Genomic DNA, 25,783 nt, shown 5'->3' on the forward strand with positions numbered 1-25,783 from the left:
AAAAAAATGTAATATGTTGAACACAATAAAATTGTTTTTTTTTGGACATGCATGTAAATTTATAATATATGGAAACTGCCGAAATCTATTACTTTGATCTAATTGTACACCGAAATTTTCACCTAAACTTGAAAAATCAAAAATTTCTCGTCCCCCTCCCCGCGTGACGTTATTCTCTCGCGCTGAAAGTCCCTCTCGCCCCGCATCCCCGTCGGAGCTCATGGGTTAGAAATCTTCTTATATCACTATTAACATATGAGTACATTATTTCTTACAAAATAATTTTTGGAATTGTAATCAATTCCATGTGAATTATAGATAAAATTAGAGCTCTCGTTTTATATTAAAATTCGCAATGTGATATGTGATTTTGAAAACTTATATGAATATATGGTAATTGTAGTGTAAAAAAATGGTTTACATTATATATTTTAAGAACAAATAATATTGATTAAAATAAAAAACAAATGTGTAATAAACATGGATCCTACGTACATTAATACCTTCGAAGGTACAGGCCATCTTTCTATTTGAACTTAGTAGATTTTCTTTCTGAATTATGAATTTACTTTTAAAGCTCAATTTTTATGCACATTTATTTGCTAATAACTTTTTAATAAACAATGGTTGAATGATAAGAATGACTATTAAAATCTTTAGAAAGTGACTATATATACAATACGTCAAAGTCAAAGCTACTTGCATTATGTATTACATTAAAATTAATATTTATTCTAATTTATTTAACTCTATTTTACAAGAAAAATATTCACATGATTCGTACTTTTTTAGCGGATGTGCTGATAGGCTCTTTTTTCTTCTCTCTCACTCTAAACACTGACAATAATATATAATTCGACATATGATATCTGTGCCTCACAGTTCTTTTATCGTCGTCGCTCGTTATCGTAGATTGTTTGTTTATCTCAATTTACTTATATCTACAAGCAGTAAAGTTAATCGATGAAACTATTAAAAAAAGTAATCATTGCACCTTGATTAAAAAGAACCACATCTTGCTGTCAGTTTGCTTGTTTGTCGTTCCGACAAAAGAAACAATTCGTTATCAATTTTAATATCCCAAAGCAGCTGTGAGAGTTGAGTAATAGAAAAGTGGTAAGTCGATACAATTTAGGAGATTATCTTTTGTTATGCTGTATCAGTGTCAGTCTTTAATTTTTAATTTCTTGATATGATAATCGCGTTTTCATCTATCGTAATAAATAATGAAAAATCTATATGCAATACAGACCAAATACTATTTTGTTATTGAATCGTGACGAAAAATTTTCTTATTTGAAAGTATTACACATTTTTTAAAAATTGATCTTGAGATGTAGAACCTTTTTTAGAAAAAGGTAAAAAAAGAGCGCTAAATCTACGCGCCATGTGAAAAAGTGTTCGCAAAACACAGTGTTTTTGCATTATTGTAAAAATTTGCTTTAAATAATAATATTATTTTATAAATTGGTAGAGTTAAATCGACGTAACTAGCCAGTTTATTTAATTAAATTCACAACGTTTCGACGATTTGGTTGTGGTCCTTATCAAGTGAAATACACTATAAACAAAAAGACAGTAGTTTTTACATTTAGAACGCATTTATAATAAATAATAATAAAATATAAATTAGAATTACAAAGGACGTACTTAATTAATAAACGATGTACTGATTAAATTGTACTTAAAAAGAATCTAATAAATTATCATGGTAATAAATATAAATAAGGAAAAAGAAGAAACACGTCTAATCAGTATGATGCTCAGTCAACAACTAAATTGACACAGTTAAAAAGACATCTATACGATCTTTATAATTTTATCATAAATATTTGTCAAATTTTCAGTGTCCCTTTGTAAGTTAATTGTGTTGTCATGCTTCTTAATTAAGAACATTTCAGCAATCTCTCTCTTTCTTATGTGTTTCTCGTTATGTAAAATGACTGGCGATGTCCAATTAAATTCGTCTCCAAATTCACATTTATGTTTACTAATGACTGACAATGAGTGATTAGTTGTATGCAATTTTATGTTATTGACATGTTCTTTAATCCGCGTACATAAATGCCTCTTTGTTTGGCCAATATAAGAAGCATCACAATCTTTACAATCAATCTTATACACTACATTAGTTCGAAACTCGTTGTTTAATTTGTCTTTTCCACGTTTTATCAAAGTATTTAATTTCTTAGGCATACTGTAGACCACATTCAGGTTAAATTTTTCAAGTAAACGTTTAATATCATCACTAACATCTTCTACATATGGTAGCGGAATAACACATGCTTTTTTCGGATGCAGAGCAGAACTATCGTTAGACAACGATTCCAGAAAATCACTATTGCCGTCATTTTTTAAAAAGTTTATTCTTCTATTTACATATTTATTGATAATGTGTTTAGGAAAATTATTGTTAATTAAAATATCTTTAACAATCTCAATATTGGTCCGGTGGAATTGATCGTCGGAAAGTAAAATTGCGTGGTCTATTAAGTTATAAATGTTATTAATTTTATATTTGATTGGGTGATAAGATAAAAAGTTAATGTATCTACCCGAACAAGTAGGTTTCCTAAACCAATTCGTGATAAGTTTATTCCCCCTACGAATGACTTTGGAGTTTAAGAAATTAATAGAAGAATCAACTTCAATTTCGTGAGTAAATTTCAAACGCTCGTGATAATTATTAAACGTTATTAGAATTTTATTTATTTTGGAATTTGGTAAAATCACAAAAATGTCGTCCACATATCTGTAAAAGGTCCGAACATTGAAACTTAATGAGTTTAAACAATTTGTTTCTAAATCGTCCATTACTAAATCGGCTAAAATCGGTGATAATGAGAACCCTATAGGACTGCCATAGATCTGTTCATAAAATTGTCCGTTAAACTAAAAACTGGTCGAGCTTAATATTATTTCGACTGCACGTAGGAATTGTTGCAAATTTAATTTTGTTATTTTACCAATATCATTCCAACGGTTTTCAATAGCAGTAAACACTAGTTCTTTAGGGATATTAGTAAACAAAGAACTAACTGTAATATAAGTAGAAATGTTGTATAATGGACTGCCCAAGGATGAAACAATAATGCGCAATGGGTAACCGATTTTATGGATTTTTGGAAGTCCGTAGCAACGAGGTAAATTCCCATTAGTACAGTTTAAAAAATTATACGTAGAGTAGTCGATGATGTCATTTTTAAGCCAAGATTTAATTAACGTATTTATTTTATTAGTCAGTTTCTTAATAGGATTTTTATTTAACATCTTGTATGTAGAGGAGTCATGCAACATAAGTTCCATATATTGCAAGTATTCGTTCCTATTCATAACGACAGTGGTCTGTCCTTTATCAGCCTTAGTGACAATTAAATCTTTATTATTCTGTAAATATTTGCTAGATAATGAAAAAGCATTATGTATAAATCTATCAAAGAAACTTATATGTTTCTTTTTCGATTTTAGCCGATTTAGTAATGGACGATTTAGAAACAAATTGTTTAAACTCATTAAGTTTCAATGTTCGGACCTTTTACAGATATGTGGACGACATTTTTGTGATTTTACCAAATTCCAAAATAAATGAAATTCTAATAACGTTTAATAATTATCACGAGCGTTTGAAATTTACTCACGAAATTGAAGTTGATTCTTCTATTAATTTCTTAAACTCCAAAGTCATTCGTAGGGGGAATAAACTTATCACGAATTGGTTTAGGAAACCTACTTGTTCGGGTAGATACATTAACTTTTTATCTTATCACCCAATCAAATATAAAATTAATACCATTTATAACTTAATAGACCACGCAATTTTACTTTCCGACGATCAATTCCACCGGACCAATATTGAGATTGTTAAAGATATTTTAATTAACAATAGTTTTCCTAAACACATTATCAATAAATATGTAAATAGAAGAATAAATTTTTTAAAAAATGACGGCAATAGTGATTTTCTGGAATCGTTGTCTAACGATAGATCTGCTCTACATCCGAAAAAAGCATGTGTTATTCCGCTACCATATGTAGAAGATGTTAGTGATGATATTAAACGTTTACTTAAAAAATTTAACCTGAATGTGGTCTACAGTATGCCTAAGAAATTAAATACTTTGATAAAACGTGGAAAAGACAAATTAAACAACGAGTTTCGAACTAATGTAGTGTATAAGATTGATTGTAAAGATTGTGATGCTTCTTATATCGGCCAAACAAAGAGGCATTTATGTACGCGGATTAAAGAACATTTCAATAACATAAAATTGCATACAACTAATCACTCATTGTCAGTCATTAGTAAACATAAATGTGAATTTGGACACGAATTTAATTGGACATCGCCAGTCATTTTACATAACGAGAAACACATAAGAAAGAGAGAGATTGCTGAAATGTTCTTAATTAAGAAGCATGACAACACAATTAACTTACAAAGGGACACTGAAAATTTGACAAATATTTATGATAAAATTATAAAGATCGTATAGATGTCTTTTTAACTGTGTCAATTTAGTTGTTGACTGAGCATCATACTGATTAGACGTGTTTCTTCTTTTTCCTTATTTATATTTATTACCGTGATAATTTATTAGATTCTTTATAAGTACAATTTAATCAGTACATCGTTTATTAATTAAGTACGTCCTTTGTAATTCTAATTTATATTTTATTATTATTTATTATAAATGCGTTCTAAATGTAAAAACTACTGTCTTTTTGTTTATAGTGTATTTCACTTGATAAGGACCACAATCAAATCGTCGAAACGTTGTGAATTTAATTAAATAAACTGGCTAGTTACGTCGATTTAACTCTACCAATTTATATTTACCACTAGCGATATATATACTATTCCTAAAATATTATTTTATCTCTGCGCAATATAATTTAGTTGTACAATATAATTATAATTCTAGAAAAATAGATATAAAAAATTGTCAATTGACAAAATCTTATGTTGTAAAATTAATACTTCTAAAAACTAAAAAATAATCATATAAAACATTTATACAAAAAAAAAACTTGGCAAACTTAATTTCGACGTAACTAGCAATTTTATTCAATACTTTCACGACGTTTCGACCATTTGGTTGTGGTTCTTATCAAGTGAAAATTTTATCAATTAAAATGAGATTAACGGAACATAACACCGGTCTTATTTAAAATTAATAGTTAAAAGAGGAACACGTCCCATCGCTATAATGTTTCGTCAACGACGAATGGGACGTGTTCCTCTTTTAACTATTAATTTTAAATAAGACCGGTGTTATGTTATATAACAGTCTCATTCAATAGTCTCAATCTACAGACTGATACTGAAAATCTATCTGATATTTATATCGAAGCTATAGAGAGACTACCTAAACTCTAAGGTTAAATAACAAATACAAAATGATTATAATTGTTTGTCACCTTTACAAAATGATTATAATTGTTTGTCACCTTACATTTCCAACTGAGCTTCAGTTTCCTCTGAGCCGTTCTACTGACATGAGAATTACACTAGCGTCACTTTTGCTACTGTTACAACTAAAATATTGTCACATCATAAATATATGTAAGTTTTTATTAGCATTTTTTTATACCAATTGTTAGATTATTGTTTCATAACGCACTTGATTGTGGATCTTATAATTAGTGAGGTGTAATGAGAAAATTATTTTAATTTATAGGATGCAATTAATATTCTATATTTTAACACTTGCCAATCTCGTAGTCAAAAAACTAGAGAGGATCGCTTCCCACAGTAACGTAAATGTGATGGCTTAGTGAGAGTCATATTAATCTTACGACGTTTTATTTCGTTTACTGATGTAACCGCGTCTAAATATGTTTATTAGACATTTATACGTTAAAAACATTTAGACTTTGGTGATTTTAATTTGCTTTTTGTACTGCGCTGAAGAAGATCCGAAAAATTGGATCGAAACGTTCGCTTTCTCATTCGTTTTAACTTTCGATTTTATTTTTATAATTTTAGATTAATTTAAACTTTATTGTTTCTATCAGTACAAATTGATGAAATGTAATAAATTAGTTTTTATAACCGTAATATTACTTCTGCTTTTATTAGCCTTTTATATGTGTAATACTTTATTTGAATTTAAGAGCATTTAATTATTATATTATTTTTTTAGAATTATAATTATTATATATAACATCTCCATCTCCATCTCGGCCAATAGAGCCAAACGCGATGTTATTGTGAAGAATTAAGAAACTTAGGAATTCATATCTTATGGTTGAGATCTCAAAGTTCCCCTTGTTTCTATTTTAAACCCTCTGTAAAGAAATAGGCGATAAAAATATTGGTCCGAAAGTCGGCTAAATCGGGAATCGAACCCGAGACCTTTCGTTTGCCGGACGGCTGCTCTTCCAACTGAGCTATTCAGACACTTACGAAACAATACTTTTCTCAATGCTTTCACCCCAAAGCGTTGTAATAATAGGCCCAGACGCAAAGAAACAATATTAAGAATATTTGAAAGAGCAGTCGCCTGGCAAGCAAAAGGTCTCGGATTCGATTCCCGATTCAGCCGACTTTTGTACCAATATTTTTCTTGCCTATTTCTTTACAGGGTTAACACACGAACAAGGGGAATTTTAAGATCTTAACCATAAGATACGAATTCCTAAGTTTTTTAATTTTTCGCAATAACATTGCATTTGGCTCTATTGGCCAAGATGGAACTGGAGATATTATGCATTTATTTCAGAGAGCCGACTAAATATTCTTAATATTATAATTATTATATTATACAGTTAAATTATATTGTATAAAAATAAAATAACATCTTTTTCGATCAGTTTTTACAGTAATGTAAAAACACTGTTTCTATATAACATTTTTTCACATGGTGCGTGGACTTGGCGCCACTTTTTAATTCTTTTTAATAGGTAAAAACATGTGCTATTGAATTGTTATCATATGCTAACGGGACCCTCTCAATTTCTTATACAAATCGATTTTGTGCAATATTTACTATAAAAAGTTATAAAAGTAGCATGATCAACAAGAGAATGGTTTTTACGAAATATTTTATAAAGATATCAGGGAATCAATTGACCAATACTGGCTAAGGTGAATAATCTTTTATTGAAAAAGACGCAATGTTTCGACCCCGAATTGGGTCCTCTTCAGGCTACAAATTAAATTATAAATTTCAGAAAAAAAATGACAATACAAAACAAATACGGAAAATCATAAATATAATAGTGTTAAAAAAATACCTGTTACAAAAAAGTGGTAAAAACTAAATGATCATAATGTCAATTTCTTGTCTACGATCAGAACATGACAAGATATCAATAATAAATTTGGGGTCGAAACGTTGCGTCTTTTTCAATAAAAGATTATTTACCTTAGCTAGTATTGGTCAATTGATTCCCTGATATCTTTATTTCAATATTTCAACTGGCAATCGGATCACTTTTTTGAAATATTTTATATTTAAATTTATACTTAAATTATAAATTAAGTTTGACATAATTTTACATAAACGAAATATCGTTTTTCATTGATCTTACATTAATAATTTTATGTACAAAAAAGCAAAGGAATAAATAAATGTAAAGAAACATAATTGTTCGCAAGAAAAAAGTATGAGCAGCTAATTATAAATTGTGTTGTCCAATAATATGAAAATAAAGTAATAACAAATAACTGCTAAATAAATTTGTTATATTATACATACGTTATTATGCAGTCTTGGATATTTTATATAAATCTTTTATTACATATTTTACGCAGAATTATTTTGCGATCTGGAGGCAATTTTTCGAGTATAAGAGTATCTTCCGTAGAGTGTATCTGACCGGTAATAATTCTACAATATTTTGTGTGTGACTCTTAGAGAGTGCCATGTGTAACAATAGAAATGGGAGAAATGATTTTAACAAAACCAGAATGTTTTCAGGAATATAAGAGACAATTTCGACAATTTCTTAAATATAAGGGATGTTTTCGAATTAATGTATCAAAATTTTATGTATTATATTCTATGCTATATTACATTGCTATATTATATTGCTATATTATTCTGCATATTTATATTGTATTTATATGAATTTTTAATATTTGCTCCAGGAATGTCTCAAACTTTAATCAGCTTCAAGAGACATGGTAGTGTATTGCGCCAAACATTTCCACATGATTTTCTTATTTACACATGAGTTTGCAACTTTCCACGCGAAGCGAGATTCAATCCAAACTTGCGTTTAGTTTTTTAATAGTGGAGCCTCCCACAGGGCGGTATCCACTGTGTTTACGCATACACCTACGCGTCGTAAGGTTCCACATTAGTTTATATAATTATGATAATAAAAGATCGATTTCTCTAAAACGATAAGCAACTTTGACCATTCTTAGTTTTGTTCTAAATGATTCATTTAACAATAATTCATAGTCAAATCTGTGGGCCATGGACATCGTAGTTCTCTTCCGATCGGGGCTGAATCAATCAACACTGTATCCGATTAGCTGTGTCTGATTGGGACTGTATCAGATTAAGATTGTGTCTGATAGCAATTGTATGCGTCCAATCAGTACCATGTTAGAAGGAATTGTGTCCAATCGGAACTATGTTCAATCGAAACTGTGTTATTTCGAGACTGTGTCAGATTGGGAAATATTATCGTGTTCAATTGATACTGTGACAGTCGGAACTCACTCAAATTTTGATCAGTTGAAACGTTTGACACAAAATTGCACCAGTGACTAGTGATGCTTCGTGATTATCGTGTTCATGTCATATGTCACATATAAGTAATATAAGTCAAAATAAGTAAATTTAAGAGTTTAACAAGGCTCTGTAATATAAATATAAATTTAACGTATAAGACAGGCAATAAGAGCCAAATCGCGGATGACAATGCGTTATCCTAACGAAACTAAATTATTTTTCGTTAGAATTAAATACCGGTGCACAAGGCACCAAATTTTACTTGGACACGGCCAAGATTTTAAATATGAAATAATCTCATATTTGAGATTTAATTTCAATACCCCTTTAACCCCCCTACGGAAAATAAATAAATGAATGCAAGAGAAAAATATAGATCCGAAAGTCGCTGAAGCGGGAATCGAACCCGAGACCTTTCGCTTGCCGGGCGACTGCTCTTCCAGCTGAGCTATTCAGATCCTTTCGATTCTATACTTTTCTCTGTTATATGTAGGAATCGAGAATTTATCGTCTTAAGTCCGTTTTTATTTCAAGTTGTTTTGATATATTGTTATTTCTCGTGTTGACGAATCGGTCGTGGCCGAAATTTATTGTGACTTGCGGGTCTATTGTCTCGAGCCCGTATTTGTCTTGAGACAGTTTTTGTACTCTTGTTTTGCCATGCGATGGATTAGATATGCGAATTTGAACACTCGATGTGTCGCTTCCTGATTGGCTCACGCGGGGCTTGACAAAGATATAAAGCGTCTCTCCCGAGGTTCCGGAAGAAGAGCACCGAATTTCGCGAAGCCGTAGAGTACGTGGAACTGCGGATAAGTTATCTGAATATATCTATATTAAACCATTTCTCGTAATACTTTATTATTCTATCCGAAATAAGACACAATCCGTGATTCCTACAAAATTTTGGGGGCTCGTCCGGGATGGAACTGTGAGAGACAGTAACAAGCTGCAGTAATACCGAGTGCGATAGCGTTGCCTGAGAGTGCTGAGTGCATTGGAGCGAAGGACAAGTTTGACTTTGAGTAAGTCGACGAGACGTAATGAGTCCTACGAAGAGTTCCTCTGGTTTAACGGTCCTGGTGCTTAAGGAGAAGCTGAGGACTTTGGGGCTAAGTACGACTGGAGCAAAAAACGAATTAATTAGCCGATTATTGGAAGCGGATCCTGTGGGTGATTGGCTCGGCGAGCGAGAAAACAATGTGCAGAATAATATGTTGCACAACGAAGAACAAGATGCATCCGTGGCATCCGCGGCATCCGGTGTGAGCGAGACGGAGATGACCCGACGGGAGCTGGACATGCTCAGGAGAGAGAGAGAACTCCTAGGGCGAGAGCTCGCGTTGGCGCGGCGAGAGGCTGATCATCTTCGGGCAAGAGAGAGAGAGCGAGAGACCGAGCGTGGCCGAGAAAGTGAGAGATGGACGGAGACAATGGGAGCGACGGTGCGAGTCGGCATAACAGCGATTGCTGAATTGTTAGCACATTTTGACGGGGCCACCGACTCCTGGAGCGTCTGGGAGAAGCAGGTGCGTCTCCTCGCGACTACCTATGGGTTGCGAGATAATATGATTAAAATACTAATAGGCTCACGCCTCAAAGGAAAAGCGGCCGAATGGTTTTGTTCAAAACCGGAGCACATCGAGATATCGGCAGACGATCTTTTAGCGGAAATGAAGGACATGTTCGACCACCGCCCGAATAAAGTAGCACGCAGAAAAGAATTTGAGGGACGAATCTGGAGGAAAGACGAGGCCTTCAGCGCGTACCTCCACGATAAAATAATTCTGGCGAATAAGGTGCCAGTCGAAAAAGGCGATCTCGTTGATTACGTCATCGACGGAATAGCGGATATAAATTTGCAAAACCAAGCGCGGATCCAGGGATTTGAGACGACGGCATCCTTGTTGCGGGCATTTGAAAGGGTGACCTTTCGGCCGAAGGGTCAGAAGGATAGTACGGCAACCCCGATGGGACAACCTGGCGGTGACGCGAGATCTCAGGGAGGAGCGAGGCAGTGGAGAGGCGACGGCGAGGCGCAGAAACCACGACGATGTTATAATTGCGGCGGACAAAATCACATCAGTGCGAATTGCCCGACAAAAGAAAGTGGAGTGAAGTGTTTTCGGTGCGGCGAGCGCGGGCACGTAGCTGCGAAGTGCACTGGAAAAACGAGCACTAAAGATAGTTGTGCGGTGAGCGAGTTCCGCGATAGAAAATATTATAAAGACGTGCGCATCGTTGATTGCGATATCCGAGCGATAATAGATACCGGTAGCGATATGTGCTTAATGCGTGCGGATTGCTATAGTCGATTGAACGTTCCGTTAAAAGAGAATAAAATCTATTTCCGCGGCATAGGCTCGGACGGTAATGAGACGTTAGGCGAGTTCGAGGCCGACGTTCGTATAGATGATAGCGTGTATTCAATGAAAATATGGGTAGTTTCCGATGAGCTCATGCGATATAATTTAATTATTGGAGCCGATTTTCTAAGAACTGTAGAGATTTTAATAAAGAATGAAATATTAGTTTTGAGGCCAAATTCGGATCAGGGATTGTCAAAGATACCTGAAGTGTTACAAATCGACTATGAGTATGAAGCAAATAAATTTGACATTGCGCACCGTGACGATAAAAATAGAGATACATTAGAAAATATGATACAAAATTATACGCCGAATAAAATACGCGATATAGATGTAAAAATGCGATTAATTCTTAAGGACGATGAACCTGTGTATCAGCGAGCGCGGAGATGTTCCGAACAGGAGAAGCCGATAATAAAAACACAGATAGGCGAGTGGATGCGTAAGGGTGTGGTGCGGCCGTCGGCGATAAAAACGGACGCGGTCACAAGATTTCCTGAGCCGAGGAACGTGAGGCAGATTCAGAGTTTTCTAGGATTATCAGGTTATTTCCGTAAATTTATTAGCAGTTATGAACTCGAGGTGCTCGCAGTCATTAAAGCGTTAAAAAAATTGCGCGTGTATCTAATAGGCATTCCTTTTAAAATATTGACAGATTGTAAAGCGTTCAGTCTTACTATGAGCAAAAAAGATTTATGCGTGCGCTTGGCAAGGTGGGCTCTGCAGTTGGAAGAATTTAATTATACGATTGAGCACCGCCCCGGGAAAGCGATGGCGTATGTGGACGCGCTAAGCCGAAATCCGTTGCCTGTGTGCATGTGGAATGAGTGCGAAGATAATATAATAACGCGAATTCGGAAAGCTCAATGCGAAGACGTTCGTTTGCGAGAAATTATTGAGCTGGTAGAGGCGAAAAAGACTGATAACTTTGTAATGCGAGCAGGAATTTTATATAAATTAACTAGCGATAAAGAGCGAATGGTGATTCCCCGACCGATGCACACGCAAATTATCCGGTACGTACACGAAAAAGGTCATATGCCAGCGGGTAAAACTGAGCGTATAGTCGCGAAAGATTATTGGATTCCGGACTTGAAAGCGAAAGTCGAAAAAGTTGTTCGAAATTGCGTGTTGTGCATCCTAGTCGAAAGGAAATATGGTAAGAAGGAAGGATTGTTGCATCCCATCGAGAAGGGAGAGACTCCTTTGGATACGTTTCATCTTGATCACCTGGGACCGCTCCCTTCGACGCGGAAACAGTATCGATATATACTGGCGGTAATAGACGCGTTTACAAAGTTTGTATGGTTTTATCCTGTTAAGACGGCGAACACAGCGGAGGTGTTGGCGTGCTTAACAAAACAGTCGCATGTTTTTGGAAATCCGAGAAGACTTATTTCGGACCGCGGGTCCGCATTCACCTCCAACGATTTTCAGGAATATTGCAAGACGGAAGGAATGCAACATGTCCTTACCACAACGGGAATGCCCAGAGCCAACGGGCAAGTCGAACGAGTCAACCGGACGTTAATTCCGCTGTTGACAAAGCTGTCTGCCCCCCGACCAGAAGAGTGGCATAAATATTTAGATACAGTGCAGAAATATTTGAATGCCACGCAACATAGGAGCATTGGAACGACGCCCTTCAGGTTACTGTTCGGGACAGATATTAAGATGAAAGACGACGTCTCCATCCGAGAATTGGTGGAGAAAGAGCTAATTTCTATATTCAAAGAAAACCGTGATGAAATAAGGAGTCAAGCCAAGGAAATTATTCGACAGACACAGCAGGAGAATCGCCGAGGATTCAACAAGCGAAGGAAGCCGGCTATGCCTTACGTAGTGGGCGACCGAGTGGCTATCAAAAGAACGCAGGCTAACCCTGGGTTAAAATTGGCGCACAAGTATTTGGGCCCGTATCGGGTTAAAAGGATATTGCGAATTGACCGCTACATCGTCGAGAAGGTGGGCATACATGAAGGGCCTTATGAGACATCCACTGCAGCTGAATATATGAAGCGTTGGATAAATGAAGAAGATGAAATAACGACCGATGACGAGGTTTCCGAGGAGAATATCTGAGGACAGATATTAACGCAGGATGGCCGAATGTAGGAATCGAGAATTTATCGTCTTAAGTCCGTTTTTATTTCAAGTTGTTTTGATATATTGTTATTTCTCGTGTTGACGAATCGGTCGTGGCCGAAATTTATTGTGACTTGCGGGTCTATTGTCTCGAGCCCGTATTTGTCTTGAGACAGTTTTTGTACTCTTGTTTTGCCATGCGATGGATTAGATATGCGAATTTGAACACTCGATGTGTCGCTTCCTGATTGGCTCACGCGGGGCTTGACAAAGATATAAAGCGTCTCTCCCGAGGTTCCGGGAGAAGAGCACCGAATTTCGCGAAGCAGTAGAGTACGTGGAACTGCGGATAAGTTATCTGAATATATCTATATTAAACCATTTCTCGTAATACTTTATTATTCTATCCGAAATAAGACACAATCCGTGATTCCTACATATATATATTAATGTTGGTAAACAAACGCATTTAAGCCAGCGTGTATAAATTTAAGAGTTTAACAAGGCTCTGTAATATAAATATAAACTTGGCCGTGTCCAAGTAAAATTTGGTGCCTTGTGCACCGGTATTTAATTCTAACGAAAAATAATTTAGTTTTGTTAGGATAACGCATTGTCATCCGCGATTTGGCTCTTATTGCCTGTCTTATACGTTAAATTTATATTTATATTACAGAGCCTTGTTAAACTCTTAAATTTATACACGCTGGCTTAAATGCGTTTGTTTACCAACATTAATATATATAACAGAGAAAAGTATAGAATCGAAGGGATCTGAATAGCTCAGCTGGAAGAGCAGTCGCCCGGCAAGCGAAAGGTCTCGGGTTCGATTCCCGATTCAACGACTTTCGGATCTATATTTTTCTCTTGCATTCATTTATTTATTTTCCGTAGGGGGGTTAAAGGGGTATTGAAATTAAATCTCAAGTATGAGATTATTTCATATTTAAAATCTTGGCCGTGTCCAAGTAAAATTTGGTGCCTTGTGCACCGGTATTTAATTCTAACGAAAAATAATTTAGTTTCGTTAGGATAACGCATTGTCATCCGCGATTTGGCTCTTATTGCCTGTCTTATACGTTAAATTTACAAAATAAGTAATATAAGTAATATAATTGTATTTGTATGTCATTATGTTGCGCGGGATTCGTTAGCACATGGTGCGATAACGCACAGCCTGATAGCACACGTCAAATTAAAAATAATTCCCGATAGCCCACATTCTTTTAGTACGCATCCCGATAACACACAAGAAAATTAAACAGTCCCGATAACGCACATTATATATTTTATTTTTCTCGATAGCACGCCAATCGCGTTTCTTTCCCGCACGAGGAGCACTACCGGAACGTGTGCTGTCGAGAAAAGACGCGTTTCTTTTTCCGATAGTGCACGAGATGTGCTACCGAGACGTGTGCTAACGAGAAGAGACGCGTTTCTTTTCTCAATAGCACACGAGGTGCGCTACCAGGACGTGTGCTAACGAGGAAAGACGCGCTTCTTTTTGCACGAAATGCGCTATCAATTTTAAAAATTGTAGTGAAATTTGCAAAATCATGTGGAACCTCGCTTCGCATTGAAAAATAATCTTTAAAAACTGATCTTTAAAAAAAATGGTAAAAAAAGTACCTAGTATAAGCTCACCAGTAGTCAAAATTTATCCATTGCAAACTCATGTAGAATTCTATAAAAAATTAACCATTGCAAACTCATGTAGAATTCTATAATTAACCATTGCAAATCCATGTAGAAGCGTACTACAAAAATAATAATATCAAAAAATAAAAATAATAAAAATTACAAGTAAAAGTAGAAACTTGTATTAGTGGAAAATTAAAATTGCAAACCTATATAGAGTCGTATAAAGAATCAATAAAAAATAAAAAAGTGTTAGTTAAAAAATTTGGCGTACTGCTATAGTATATTGTGTTACAAGTACGGAAAGTTGGCTATTGGTCACGAGTGCGCGTTTACCCGCACGTGTGGACAATAGCCAACTTCCGTATGTGCAACACATTGTATTTTGTATTACACGTGCATGCAAAGTGGCACTTTTCGTAAGCGATTTCTGTACGCAAAATAACGATTTGCCAACATCTACCTACAATAGTATATTGTGTATCAAGTGCGGAAAGTTGACAATTGGTCACGAGTGCGGGGGATGGACGCACGAGCCGAAGGCGAGTGCGACCACCCCACACGAGTGAACAATTGTCAATTCGCACTTGATACACATACTATTTTGTATTGCAAGTGCAGGCAAAGTGGCTATTTCGGCGCGTTTTCTGAGCGCGAGGCGGCCGATCGCACGCCGCCATCTTGCCGCGGTACGGTGGGGGAATAGCCGGTTTCAATACATTTCCTACGGCTTGAGCCGTATACAATGACTTTTAACGCGGCTCAGCCGTAGATAATGGCTTTGAAACCGACTTATTCACTCCCCGTGTCGCAGCTAGATGGCGGCGGGGAAAATCGGCCGCTTTCGGCACAGAAAACATGCACCGAAAGTGCCACATTGCCTGCACGTGTAATACAAAATATTCTATACGTCATATTCAAAGTTTTATCTCACGGAAAAACCGTGGGCAATAACTTATTGCTTACGAGTATCAAGCCTTGTTCAAGAATATCAACGTCATCTTGCAGCGCACATACAAAACAACTGGCAAAACTATCGCCACTCAGCGCTCTCCCAACACGCACTTTACCCTCTCTGCTATTCATATATCAGTCTACTGCGTAAATCAGGTACAGAAATCAGGTACTCAAAATGGCACTTTAAGTACCTGATTTCTGTACCTGATTACGCAGTAGACGAGCCAAAGGCGAGTGCGCGTTTACCCGCACGAGTGGACAATAGCCAACTTTCCGTACTTGTAACACAAATAACTATTGTAGTACGATTCTACGTAAGTACGATTCTCCATGGGTTTACAATGGGTAAATTTTGACTACTGGTGAACCCATACTAGGCGCCTTCTTTACCTTTTTTAAAGGTCAGTTTTTAAAGATTATTATATTTTTGTATTTATATATTTTTGTATTTATTATTTATATATTTTGATATATATTTTTGTATTTATTATATACTTATAAAAGAAATAATAAGATAGTAGCGTTACAAGAAAATAATTATTATATATGTATGTATATACTATGTATAAATTAATATTTTCTTGTATTACACTACTATCCTACTATTTCTTTCATAAATATATATAATTGTAAATATACTCAAGTAATAAAATGACGTCATACTAACGACCAATTTTGGTCACGAAACGATCAATGAGACGTCCTAGTTAGGTCCCTATGAGACCCGAAAATGACGTCGAAATGTCACATTCATGAGACGTCATTTTCTGACGACTTATTGATGTCATTTTGACGTCTTTGACATCATTTTGACGTCATTTTGATGTCTTATTGACGGCATAATATGATAAATATAAGACTTAAATTCTAGTTTTAAGACTTTCGCGGCCATTGGATTCATCAATGCAGAAGATTTTCGAATGGATGCCGCGTGGTTTAACAGCGTAATGCCGACATTTCGCAAACGTTGCACTTTGCATGTTCAGAGCTGAGAGCTCCGATATTAAGCTTTCTTGGGTTGTGATTCTTATATATATTGAATATGGATTGTTAGTTTCATCTCTCTATAATGATAAAGATTAAAAAGGAGGGAAAAAGAATTAAAAAGATATGAACAAACTATCACTATCAAAAAGAATGTTTGTTAATATCTTTTAAATATCTTCTAAATAAATCGATATATATGTGTATATATATACATATACAGGGTGTTCCAAAAAGATCGGAACACTGAACAATCTCGAAAAGTATACATTTTACAGAAAAAAGTTTCAGACAAAAATTGTAGGGAAAAAAATCTATTTACTAATCTTATCAATTTGACCTTGGACGGCGTTACCAAGGTCAGAATAAGGTCACCTCGAATTTCTTAGATGGAATTCTATATTTTTTATTACATATTCTTGTAGTTTATCTCGAGAGCTTTCCAAAACGCTATAATAAAATTATTTTTTATTGAGTGCTCTTTGAGTTATAAAGGTTAGAAGCTAACCATTTTTTGACATAAAATATATCTTTATAAAATATTCCATTTTTGGTAATTATACCTACTTTCTTGCATAGTATAATAAGATCAATAAAAAAACAGATAATTGTTAAAAAAAAAATGTAATATTCAATATGCAGCAAGCATACTTTTTTTTATAACCAACTGTGTTTTCTTTACACTAATTCATTGATCTTATTATTCCGTGCAAAAAGATATGATTAACGAAAATGGAATATTTTACAAAGATATTTTACATTATATGTCAAAAAATTGTTAGCCTTTGTAACTCAAAGAGTACTTCATGAAAAATAATTTTATTAGTGTTTTGGAAAGCTCTCTAGATAAGCTACAAGAATATATAATAATAAAATAATATAAGAATAAAAAATATAGGATTCCATCTAAAAAATTCAAGGTGACCTTATTTTGACCTTGGTAACGCCGTCCAAAGTCAAACTGATAAAATCAATTAATAGATTTTATACAACTTTTGTCTGAAACTTTTTTCTGTAAAACGTTCTGTTGGTAAACAAACGCCTTTAAGCCAGCGTGTATAAATTTAAGAGTTTAACAAGGCTCTGTAATATAAATATAAATTTAACGTATAAGATATACACGCTGGCTTAAAGGCGTTTGTTTACCAACATTAATATATATAACAGAGAAAAGTATATTTAAGAATCGAAGGGATCTGAATAGCTCAGCTGGAAGAGCAGTCGCCCGGCAAGCGAAAGGTCTCGGGTTCGATTCCCGATTCAGCGACTTTCGGATCTATATTTTTCTCTTGCATTCATTTATTTATTTTCCGTAGGGGGGTTAAAAGGGTATTGAAATTAAATCTCAAGTATGAGATTATTTCATATTTAAAATCTTGGCCGTGTCCAAGTAAAATTTGGTGCCTTGTGCACCGGTATTTAATTCTAACGAAAAATAATTTAGTTTCGTTAGGATAACGCATTGTCATCCGCGATTTGGCTCTTATTGCCCGTCTTATACGTTAAATTTAAAAATAATTAAATTTATAATCTAAATATATATATAAATCTTATATAAATATAATTAATTATAAAATTTTAGCGTATAATTTTTTGTAATAAATAAATGATTTATATGATTTATTCTCATCTAACTACTGCTCTGTTTTGATAATAATAGTGTTACTATCTATTCAATCTCAAAAATACTCTTTAATCTGTAAAAATAAAATTTTATATAAATCATTTATTGTGTGACAAAAATTTTTTTTGTCCATATTTTAGTTAACAAGTTATATGTGAGTGTGTGTGTGCTTGTGTGTGTATGTGTATAAACAGGCCTATCTATAATCATTATAATTGATTATAAAGTAAATAATCCTTTGTAATAAATAAATGATTTATATAAAAATATTTTAGAGATTGAATATAATAATACTATTATTATCAAAACAGAGTATTAGTTAGATAAGAATAAATCATATAAATCATTTATTTATTACAAAAAATTATACATTAAAACTTTATAATCAATTATATTCATAAAAGATTTTTATATTATTTTAGATTTTATATTTTTAGTTAAAAATAGTAATTAGCTCTGTTAAATTTAATAATTGTAAACAAAGAAGGGCTATAAGAGCTATTAAACATAATACAGTGTCAGATGTTATTAATAAAATTCATTTAAACAAAATAATAAATACATAAGAAATAAACATTTATGTGAACGTGTCGGCTGACATTCACAAGCCTTCTTTAGCGCAATGCAAATATTTTAATTATAAATTGAATTGTAATATTAAACATTAAAGACGATAATTAACAATGTCAAGATAATAAATATATAAAGTCAGTTTTTTGTCTCGTTACATATGTTGCTAAACAAGTCATCGTGTATGACAACCATCATTACTGATACATACTGAGTTCGAGCGACCGTACCATGCAATCACTTATGAGTATAAACTTCCTTATTTACTGGATAAGGGAGATATCTTGATTGTATCCTCATAATGAAATGTTGTTAAACATTAAATTGAGATCTAAATAAACAATATCCGATTATTCATTATAATCTGACAAATAAAATGCACTGCACACTCATTCAAACAAATTGGTGATTATTTTACAGAAGATTCAAGTATCAGATCCGACATCTTTTTAACAAAGTTTTTTACTGAAGACAAAACAGAACGTTTGACCGTCACAACTCTCAGATCTCAAATGAGACAGTAACTCAGTGTTTCACCTTTTTTATATATCAAGGTTTGTTTATAAACCCCGATAATTTTGGCAGAGACTCTATAATGTTATTATATAATGTATATCAGGCAAAAATTCAGTATCATTTTGTAGATTTAATCCATTAGCTTGTCTTTTTATACAGGGTGTCCCATAATTCTCGAACCACCTTTTATGGGCAAATAGAGCGTGTTAAACTGAATAGAAAATTCATGTATCATTTTGCGATATTCGCAATAATTATTGAGTTATTTATTAAAATATCTAAACGAATAAGCAGGTAGAAAGCATTATTTGATCGAGAGGCGGCGTCATGCAGCGAGCGGCGACCAATGTAGTGGCGCCGAAAAGTAAGATGATACTTTTGATACTAAACGGTACATGCACACCGAGTCCGGCCTACCACTTTCTACCCGCTCATTCGTTTAGATATTTTAGTTAATAACTCAATAATTATTGCGAATATCGCAAAATGATACAGGACTTTTCTATTCAGTTTAACACGCTCTATCTGCCCATAAAAGGTGGTTCGCGAATTATGAGACACCCTGTATATAACATTATATAAAAAAAGTTGATACTAAACTCTTTGATGTAAGCATGAATAAATTAGGGAAATTTATAAAAACACATAAAGATAAAATACCTAAAGGAGCGAATACTAATGTAGTATATAAAATCAACTGTAAAAATTGTGATGCCTCATATGTGGGTCAGACTAGCAGGAAATTCAATACTAAGATAACGGAACATAAAAAACACATCAACAGAAAGTGTTCTAATAAATCAGTTGTTACTGATAATAGATTAGAGTTCTCCCATGATTTTGACTGGGGTGAAGTAAAAATTTTAGATAAAAAAAACCGTATTATAATAAAAGACTAATATCGGAAATGTTATATATAAAAAGACAAGCTAATGAATTGAATCTACAAAATGATACTGAATTTTTGCCTGATATACATTATATAATAACATTATAGAGTCTCTGCCAAAATTATCGGGGTTTATAAACAAACCTTGATATATAAAAAAGGTGAAACACTGAGTTACTGTCTCATTTGAGATCTGAGAGTTGTGACGGTTAAACGTTCTGTTTTGTCTTCAGTAAAAAACTTTGTTAAAAAGATGTCGGATCTGATACTTGAATCTTCTGTAAAATAATCACCAATTTGTTTGAATGAGTGTGCAGTGCATTTTATTTGTCAGATTATAATGAATAATCGGATATTGTTTATTTAGATCTCAATTTAATGTTTAACAACATTTCATTATGAGGATACAATCAAGATATCTCCCTTGACCAGTAAATCAGGAAGTCTATACTCATAAGTGATTGCATGGTACGGTCGCTCGAACTCAGTACGTATCAGTAATGGTGGTTGTCATACACGATGACTTGTTTAGCAACATATGTAACGAGACAAAAAACTGACTTTATATATTTATTATCTTGACATTGTTAATTACCGTCTTTAATGTTTAAGTTAAGAGTTTAAACACGGCTCTGTAATATAAATATAAATTTAAAGTGTAAGACAGGCAATAAGAGCCAATCGCGGAAGACAGTGCGTTATCCCAACAAAACTAAATTTTTTCGTTAGAATTAAATATCTATGCACAAGGCACCAAATTTTACTTGGTCACGGCCAAGATTTAAAATATGAAATAATCGGGTTCGATTTCCGATTCAGCGACTTTCGGATCTATATTTTTCTCTTGCATTTTATTTATTTATTTCCGTAAGGGGGTTAAAGGATTATTGAAATTAAATTTCAAAAATGAGATTATTTCATATTTTAAATCTTGGCCGTGACCAAGTAAAATTTCGTGCCTTGTGCATAGATATTTATGTAATTCTAACGAAAAAATTTAGTTTCATTGGGATAACGCACTGTCTTCCGCGATTGGCTCTTATTGCCTGTCTTACACTTTAAATTTAATGTTTAATATTACAATTTAATTTATAATTAAAATATTTGCATTGCGCTGAAGAAGGTTTGAAATGTCAGCCGAAACGTTCGCATAAATGTTTATTTCTTATGTATTTATTATTTCGTTTAAATGAATTTTATTAATAACATCTGACACTGTATTATGTTTAATAGCTTTTATGGCCCTTCTTTGTTTACAATTATTATATTTTTAGATTATAAATTTAATTATTTTTATTTATGTAATGCAGATTATTTTAAAAAAATTATATATACGTATGCATGTATAAAAGAATGCAATGTAGAAAAGAGAGAAGAGCCAGAGAGATAGAAACAGGAACACAGAGAGACAGATAGATCGATAGATAGGTTGATCGATAAGTAAATCGATAGATAGTTCCATAGATAGACAGATAGCTAAATAAATCGATATATATATAATATATATATATATATATACATACCTATCGATTTATTTAGCTATCTGTCTATCTATCGAACTATCTATCGATTTACTTATCGATCAACCTATCTATCTATTTATCTATCTATCGATCTATCTGTCTCTCTGTGTTCCTGTTTCTATCTCTCTGGCTCTTCTCTCTTTTCTACATTGCATTCTTTTATACATGCATACGTATATATAATTTTTTAAAAATAATCTGCATTACATAAATAAAAATAATTAAATTTATAATCTAAAAATATAATAATTGTAAACAAAGAAGGGCTATAAAAGCTATTAATAATTAAGATTTAGAAAGACAGGGCCAACTATAACAAGCATATTAAATTAGTGAGAGGTGTAATGTCAACACATAATTGATTTATTTCTTAGTAGATACAATAATAATAAAAATAATAAAACGTTTCGGCTGTTACCTCAGCCTTCTTCAGTAAATATAAAAACAATAAAAATTCTTTTAAGAAAAATTATGACATATTACGCATTAGAGTCTATTTTTTAATGAACATTTTGGTTTAATGAGTCGATGAATTTAAATTGGGTTACGCTTATAACATTTATTAAATTAGATATTTTTTCTAATCGGCTAACCATTTTTTAGTTAAGATGGTAAACTTTTTGATTATGTCAAAAAACATGTAAACGAGTTCCCTGTTGTTAGTAGAACAGGTTGACGGTCCATTCCACGTCATCAATTCTTTTGAACATTATTAGTTAAAATTATCGTCAGAACCGCTTGATATGAGAATTAAAAACAATTAGATGTTATCCAGCATCAAAAAGTTAGTCCCCATCATCAAGGATATTTCCGAGTAAGTTCGTCATTGCAGTATATTTCACCGTGATTGTCTAAGTGTATTTTTATTTTTTCGGTATATTAATTTATATTAATAAGTTATTTTTTTATGTGAAAGATCTTAATTGTGATTAGAATTGCTTACTTAAATTGATGAGTAGTCAAGATTCCGTCAAGTTGATGTGTTCACTATATAAAGTCACAGTATGATGTGTCGAGTTCAAACTATGACTCCTATTATTATTATTATTTATTTATTAGATAATTCTTCTAGAATGTCAAAATATGACTCGTCAAGCATATCGGTATCTTTTTTTAGGTTTAGACCGTTTTTTTGTTCCTTTATATGGATCATTTCAGAAACATTTCTCTTCTGGAAATTAGATTCGGAATCTAAAATTTTTATGTCTTCCCAATTAAATGAGTGTTGGTAATTAAGAATATGTTCCGAGATGACCGAATGCTTTGACGAATCTAACTTTATATTATTTACATGTTCTTTAACTCTCGTTTTAAGTTGTCTTTTGGTTTGGCCAACATATGTCGCATCGCAATCGTGACATGAGATCTTATAAACAACATTGGAATTAGTTGAAAATTGATTTTTATCTATATGAACCTTGATAAAACAATTGAGTTTATCAAGACAACGATAACCTATAGTCATTTCTGTTTTTTTGATAGTTGATGCAATTTTGTCAGAAATGCTATTCACATAAGGAATAACAAAGAAATTCTTTTTTTCATTATCTCCATCTATTTTAGGAACCTTAGTAATATTATTATCATTAGTCAAGATATTTAGTTTGGAATTAATAAGATACTTAATTCTTTGATTAATAGCGGAGAAAATAAATTCTAAAGGATAACCGTTGTTACGTAAAATAGTTATGATTGAATTTATATTCTTATTATGAAATTCTGGATGTGAAAGAAGAAGAGCTCTATCTACTAAGTTATAAATAATGCTTTTTTTTTGGCAAAAAGGGTGGTTAGAGTAATAGGAAAGAGTTCTTCCAGAAAATGTTTTTTTCTGAAACCAATCAACAAAAATGGTATTGTTAATTAATTTCAATGATACATCTAAGAAATTTAAACAACGGTTATCCTCATATTCCAATGTGAATTTGAGTCTGTCATGGTATTTGTTAAAAGAATCCACAATCAAATCAACCTTCTCTTCAGGAACTGTCATAATGATATCATCAACGTATCTATAATAAAATGGGATGTCGATATTAATCAAGTCAAGAACAGAATTTTCCAAATCTTCCATTATTAAGTCAGCTATTATGGGCGATAATGGTGATCCCATGGGGGTGCCGAAAATTTGTTTATAAATTATATTGTTAAATGTAAAATATGTAGATGACAGAACAAATTCTATACATTTAATAAATTGTTCTTTTGGAATTTTTGTCTGTGACTTAATATACTCCCATCTATTATTAACACTGTTAATCGCAAGGTTGATAGGTACATTAGTGAAGAGAGAGATAACATCTAATGATATCATTATTTCTGAATTCCTTAACTTTTTTCCCGTAAGAATCCTGCACAATTCAAAACTATTATTTATATGGCTTTTTGGTGGGGGAAGGCTTCGTGACAATACATTGTGAATATATGTGGCTATATTGTAAAGAGCCGTATTAATAAATGATACAATAATTCTAAAAGGAATGTTCTGTTTGTGAATTTTAGGGAGACCGTAAGCTTTCGGTAGTATGGAATCACTAGAGTGCATAAAATAATATTCTTTTTTTGAAATATATCCTTTTGTTAGCAAATTTTTGATAGTGTAATTGAGTTCTCTTTCAATTTTTAAGATTGGATTCTTATTGACCACGCAGTAAGTGTTAACATCTGTAAGAAGTTCAGTTACTTTATTATTGTAAAAATCCCTCTCCATTGCAACTGTCACATTACCCTTGTCAGATCGCGTAAATATTATATTGTTGTTTTCTCTGCAAAATTTTACTGTGGTATTGTACATATCAGTGATTTTTTCGTTTATTAAATTCTTTTTGTGAAAATTATGTAGATAATGATTAAATTGGGGGATTGCAATATTCCTAATAGTTCTGAGGTTTTGTAAATTATTTCTTTTTCCATTAGCTACCAAATCTTTGATAAATTCATGTATGGCAGTTTTTTTGTTGGAGATGGGAAGATTGAAATTACTACCCATTTGTAAAAGATTAGATACTTTTAGTGGGATTTCTGTGTTCGTTAAATTAATGAACCATTTATTATTAGTTTTATTTAATGGGTCAATATCATTAATAATAGAGGACTTAGGATCAATATGGATGTCTATGATTGTTTTATTAGAACTCTTGGTGGTTAAGTTTTTAGTATATTTGATTGGTTGTGATCCCAATAAGCACAAGTACATCCTATGTACGTACAACGGATGTCAGATCCGGACATTGTGTACATCCATCGGATGTCCAGATTACCTGGAGCGGACGTACAAGGGACGTCCATTGTACGTCCGTTTGCAACTGGTCTGGACGTCCATAAGTCGTCCATTATTGGTCATTTATGGATTTTAAATGGATAAATTATGTATCTAACGGACAAATTTTGGATCTCATATAAACTAATTATGGATCTAATGGACGAATTTTGGATCTTTTATAAATAAATTTTAAATCTTTAATAAACATATTTTGGTTCTTTATTATACATGTATATCATTGAAAATGACATTTAAAATTCATAAAGAAGAAATTTATAAGCAATAATAAATTTGACATGCAAAATTAATTCATTTTTATACTAATCATAAAATATTGCAGAATATTTCTTATTTTCGCATTTTATTTATCCGAATTTTTATTTGTTCAATTTTTTCAATTAATTCAATATCTAAATTTTTTGTGTTGGGATAGTATCAGAAAGGTTAAACTGATCAGAATAATTATAACATATTTAACTGTAATAGCCACTTTTTGCATGCGCTTTATAATTCTCTTAACTAAATTTAATAGCGAGATGAACAGCGAATCTTGCGTCGCATAGCGGCAAATGAAGGAACTATTACAAGATAATATTGCATAGTATATTTTGCAATGTCTCCAATAAAATATTAAATTTATAATATTTGCACAATGTTGCTTCAATATTTATTATGATAC

At 32.8% G+C, this 25,783-nt stretch overlaps 1 protein-coding gene across 2 annotated transcripts in view; it reads left to right on the forward strand.

Moving 5' to 3' along the window:
• The first annotated feature begins 892 nt into the window (after positions 1-892).
• Positions 893-25,783, forward strand: part of LOC114935522 (acyl-CoA Delta-9 desaturase-like) — a 43,310-nt gene continuing 18,419 nt past the window's right edge. The window contains exon 1 of one of the 2 annotated variants that reach the window (XM_085483193.1): positions 893-1,116. Coding sequence is in view for 1 of the 2 variants with exons in the window: in XM_085483195.1 (XP_085339321.1) it covers positions 22,607-22,656 (50 nt within the window). In the remaining variant the exon portion in view is untranslated. Of the gene's footprint in view, positions 1,117-22,591; positions 22,657-25,783 lie in introns of those variants that run through there. The other variant, XM_085483195.1, reaches the window with a different exon arrangement.

This window comes from Nylanderia fulva, unplaced genomic scaffold (genome assembly GCF_048542155.1).
Source record: "Nylanderia fulva isolate GAGA-0341 unplaced genomic scaffold, ASM4854215v1 Scaffold235, whole genome shotgun sequence".
Taxonomy (NCBI): domain Eukaryota; kingdom Metazoa; phylum Arthropoda; class Insecta; order Hymenoptera; family Formicidae; genus Nylanderia; species Nylanderia fulva.